This window comes from Alligator sinensis, unplaced genomic scaffold (assembly GCF_000455745.1).
Source record: "Alligator sinensis unplaced genomic scaffold, ASM45574v1 scaffold566_1, whole genome shotgun sequence".
In the NCBI taxonomy this organism is placed as follows: domain Eukaryota; kingdom Metazoa; phylum Chordata; order Crocodylia; family Alligatoridae; genus Alligator; species Alligator sinensis.
In genome coordinates, this window is record NW_005842017.1 from 389514 (window position 1) to 393728 (window position 4215).

General features: G+C 44.8%; 1 protein-coding gene across 4 annotated transcripts in view; it reads right to left on the reverse strand.

Annotated features, from left to right (window-relative positions):
• Positions 1-365: 365 nt before the first annotated feature.
• Positions 366-4215, reverse strand: part of ADARB1 (adenosine deaminase, RNA specific B1) — a 177475-nt gene continuing 173625 nt past the window's right edge. For all 4 annotated transcript variants that reach the window (XM_006022056.3, XM_025202205.1, XM_025202206.1 and 1 more), the window contains one exon: positions 366-1102. In XM_006022056.3, the coding sequence (XP_006022118.1) occupies positions 926-1102 (177 nt within the window). In that variant the 3' untranslated portion in view covers positions 366-925. The remainder of the gene's footprint in view (positions 1103-4215) is intronic.

Genomic DNA, 4215 nt, shown 5'->3' on the forward strand with positions numbered 1-4215 from the left:
AGAACAGCAGCAATTAATATTGTAGAAGTGGGTGGTTTTTGGCAATTTTAGAATTGTTTTCCTCAAAATGAACAACTTTGTTTTGAAGTTGCCACATTACTGTTACTATTGTGATTGCATTCTGAAGAGTTCCTGGGATATACAAATGACCTACTTCTAAACAGGTTTTTATACACTACAGACTAAATTTTTTAACTTACAAATACTTATTTTTTTCCAGTTTACAATGGTAAAAAAATGAAGATTTCACAATGTGTGTAAATGGGAGGTAAAGATACTTTTAAAAACAGAATAAAAAGCTGCATGTTAAAAACTGGGTCACAGACTAATAAATACATACATCAAAGACATGACATTTTCAGCAGCTGGTTTTAAAGAGCAAGGAAGTGGGGAAAAACTAGCTGTCCAAACTCCATTCTGGCTTTGTGATCTATTTGCTAGGAAACTCTACAATTCAAAACCAAGATAACAGATGAGCAGAAAATAACTTTGTAATGCATGTCTTAAAAAAATCAAGCTATTTACTAAAAAAACTGAGTGTAAAACCTAATGGAAATTACATTTTCAAGCACTTGCCTACACTGCAGTAAAAAAGGAATTATTTCTCACCCAGAAAAAATGAGCTATCTTGTACTGGAAAGACAAACTTACTGTAATTTTTTTTTTGTTTACAGTAAAAGGATTTTCTAGAAGTCCACCAACAAGACTTATTAATTACAAAACATAGAATTATTGTATCAACCTATCACCAACTTCCAATATTCAGGCAAAACATAAAACTAGTTGCTAGTCAGTTAAAAAAGAAAAGAAAAGAAAAAAAATGCTTAGAAGATATACTGACAGCTGTAGAAATGCCAGAAAAAGATGCTGGACACCAGGATTTCCAGAGCGACCCCTTTTCTGAAAGCGATGTGTAGTTCATGAATTAGACAGTGAGAGAAAATTGATCCTGCTCTATTGGTTTCTCCACCCAGGCTCCAAGCCCTGCCTTCAGGAATGCTTTAAACAAACACTCTTTGGCAGTTTGATACTCCGTGGCTACTTGCTTTGTTTCATGGTACAGGTTAGGTTTGAGGATCTTTGAGTGCAGGCTGGAGGAAAGCTGTACACATGAAAGAAAAAGAAAACAAACTATTATACAAAATGACACAACCAGAATGGAGACAAGAGAGCCTTAAGTGAAGCAAAATGAAATAAAGGCAACAGGATATTCTATTAGTTCTGGATATAAAGTTACTGTTAATCTCTAGGCAGCAACAATTAAGTTTAAAGTTATCTCATAACAAAACGGTTCCACTGATGGGAACACTGAGGATCTTCTTGTTTCCAAGGTCTTAAATCACTTCAAACTTTCAAATGGAAGCCCATGACTTATGCTCCTTATGAAGCAATTCCTAGCTACCTCTGGGGTTAGGAAGGTTCCCCTAGCAGCATTAGTAATGTGGGACAAGGGTTTCAAGGCCTGTACAGGAAAAAGATGCACACAGTGTATTGTGGAGTTAAGCTCTAGGGCATTTATATGCATACCTTTTTCCAGCAATGCGCCAGAGATCCACCGCTTTGGAGCAGACTCAATTGAGTCTGCTCCACTCACGAGCTGAGGCGAACTGCACTGCGCCATGTGCAGTTGTATAAGTAGCCAAATGTGCGTTGGCGCACAGAAAATGGCAGCGCTGCGCTTTTGAACTAAAACGCCTCTGAGGTGTATTAGTTCAAAAGTGTTCAAAAGAGGTGCTGTGATGCATGCGTGTGTAATAATGGCCCGTGGTGTCAGGGGTGAGAAGGGCTGGGATGGAGGAGCTCCTGCTTTGTGCAACTCTGTCTTCCTTCCCTTCACTGAAGAAAGGGTGCATTATGGAAACACTGGCTGAAGTGGCTGTAGCTTTACAGCATATTATTAATGAAGTGAAACTCTGATAGTGATATTTCCCTGTAGGTCTGGGGTGACAGAAAAGGAATAAACCATTAATCTTCACAGCTCCTTTATGAGGTACACTTTGTTAGCATGTAGAATGGTAATGCAAACAGGGAAATTAAATAGCACGCCACGGTCTGCAGAGATAGCTGGAGTCACGCTCAAGACCAGGCTTTAGTAATTCCAGACTTCCAGCCTCCCATTCTAGGACCAAGCCCTATGTCTCCTGCTCTTTCTGGAAAACGGCCATATGATTAGAGCTTTATGACGAACTGATTTCTTCTTTCCTTGGTGAAACTAGGGATCAATTAAAAACAACTGTTGCTGGGTTGACTTGGATTCTGAGGTTGTTTTAATTGCTTTTATCAGCAAAATGGAAAACGAGGAGAAAAAATTGTTTCCAGTGAACTGAAATGTTCCATTTGATTTACAACAAAGCATTTAATTTAATTCCCAGTTTTTTTTTCTTCTATTGTAAAAAAGTTGTTAAAATTTAGACAAAATTGGTTTCAAAACATTCAAAATTAAAAATGAAATGTTTAATTTTAAAAATATCAGGAAAAAACGGTTCACTTTCTGAATTGTTTTGCAACCCAAAATATTCATCAGATTCAGTACAAAATGTTATACTGAAGGAAAAAATAAGAGACACTTGCAACTTTCCTGTCATATTTATATGATCAAAAGGAAAGCCAATTAATTGCTGCTTTTCTGAAACAATCGTGTTTTCTCCACAACCTTGCCTAATCTAGTGCCCACAGATTCAAAGAAAGAAACAACTTTTCACCACAAAATCCTTGTGAGAAGAATTTCTGAATGATGACAGCGAGGGGACAAAGAAGGGTGCAGTGTGAAACTGAATGGCATAAACATGCTTCTACTTTCTAACTATCTGGGCTGCAGGAGTCCCAAACTGTGCCATAATGAGAGGAAAATATACAGCAGGCATGCTCAGCCTCTGGCCCATGAGTCAAATGTGGCCCGGGAAGCCATAGGTATCTGGCCCACAGGGCTTCCCATGGATTAGGAAATTTGGCAGTATAGGAGCAGTGGCAATAAATAGGACCACCCTCCCCTGTTGCCAAATTCTCAAACCTGAGCCTCCTGCAGCAGGGGAGGGTGTCACACCCCTTTCCTCCACCCCTGTGGCTGCATGAGGGTGGGCCATGCCTCTCTCCCAGGCTTGATGGGGCCAGGCCACATCCTCTTTGGGGCCACATTTCCTTTGGGGCCAGCTCAAGTCCTCTCCTGTCCTCCTGTGGGACTGGGTTAAGCCTCCTTCTCCCATGGGGCTGAACTGGAGTTGGGCCATGCCCCATCCCCCTGGCAGAGCCAGGCTGAAGTCAGGACCTTCTCTGCCCACATCTGCATAGTCAGATTGGGCTCTGCTGCAGCCACCTGGGGCCAGATTGGGATCACCAACTGGAACCAGCCATGGATGGCCTGGTCACTGCACATCTGGCCTTCTAGCCAAAAAGGTTGAGCATCATTGATATACAGACTCCAAATGAAGGTTGAAAGAATTCTGATTCTGGTGAGTTACTGACTTAAGGCTCTTTATGTTTATATCAATAGGGCTACGTTGAACAGAAAACTGAGAGAACCCTAGGGACACTGTTCTACGGTGGTATCTTTCACTTTTCCTACAGCCGGGGTTTTCAACCTTCTAAACAAGTGTACCCTTCTCTCTCAAAGCTCCAGCTCATATACCTCTTTATATATATTTTTTTGTTTTAAAGGGGCAGGGGGGAGGAGCACATTGAGGCCCCCATGATGAGGGAGTGGGGCTGGGGCTGCACAGCTGGGGCAGAGCGTGGGAGGAGCTGAAAGCAGTCAGGGGGCGCAGAGAGGGGATGGTGGTGACTCCTGTTGGTGCACACACCCCGGGAGGGCATGGGGGCATGTGCCCCTGGATCCTCGTGCAGGGTGAGGGTGGCCTGGCCCAGCAGTGGGGGAGGGAGTGGGGCTGGAGCAGGGGATGGCCCAGCGAAGGCAGGGCGCAGGAGCAGCTACGTGCACCCCCGGAAGGACACGGGGGCCGTGTGCCCCCGGATCTGCATGGAGGAGGACAGGCTGCTGCTGCGGCTGGCACCAAGCTGTTCCCAGTGTGGGGCTGGGCTGTGTTACGCTTGGGGTGGGTGGCGGGGGCGGGGGGGGGGGGTGGGGGGGGGGGGGGGGGGGGCCCAGGGGGAGCCCCCTGCCAAGCCCCAGCCCCACATGGCTGCCCCGGCAGCCCCAGCTCCCAGCCGTTTACAAAAAGCCCCTACTCAGCAGGTGCTGTCGGGCGGGGCGGGGGGGGG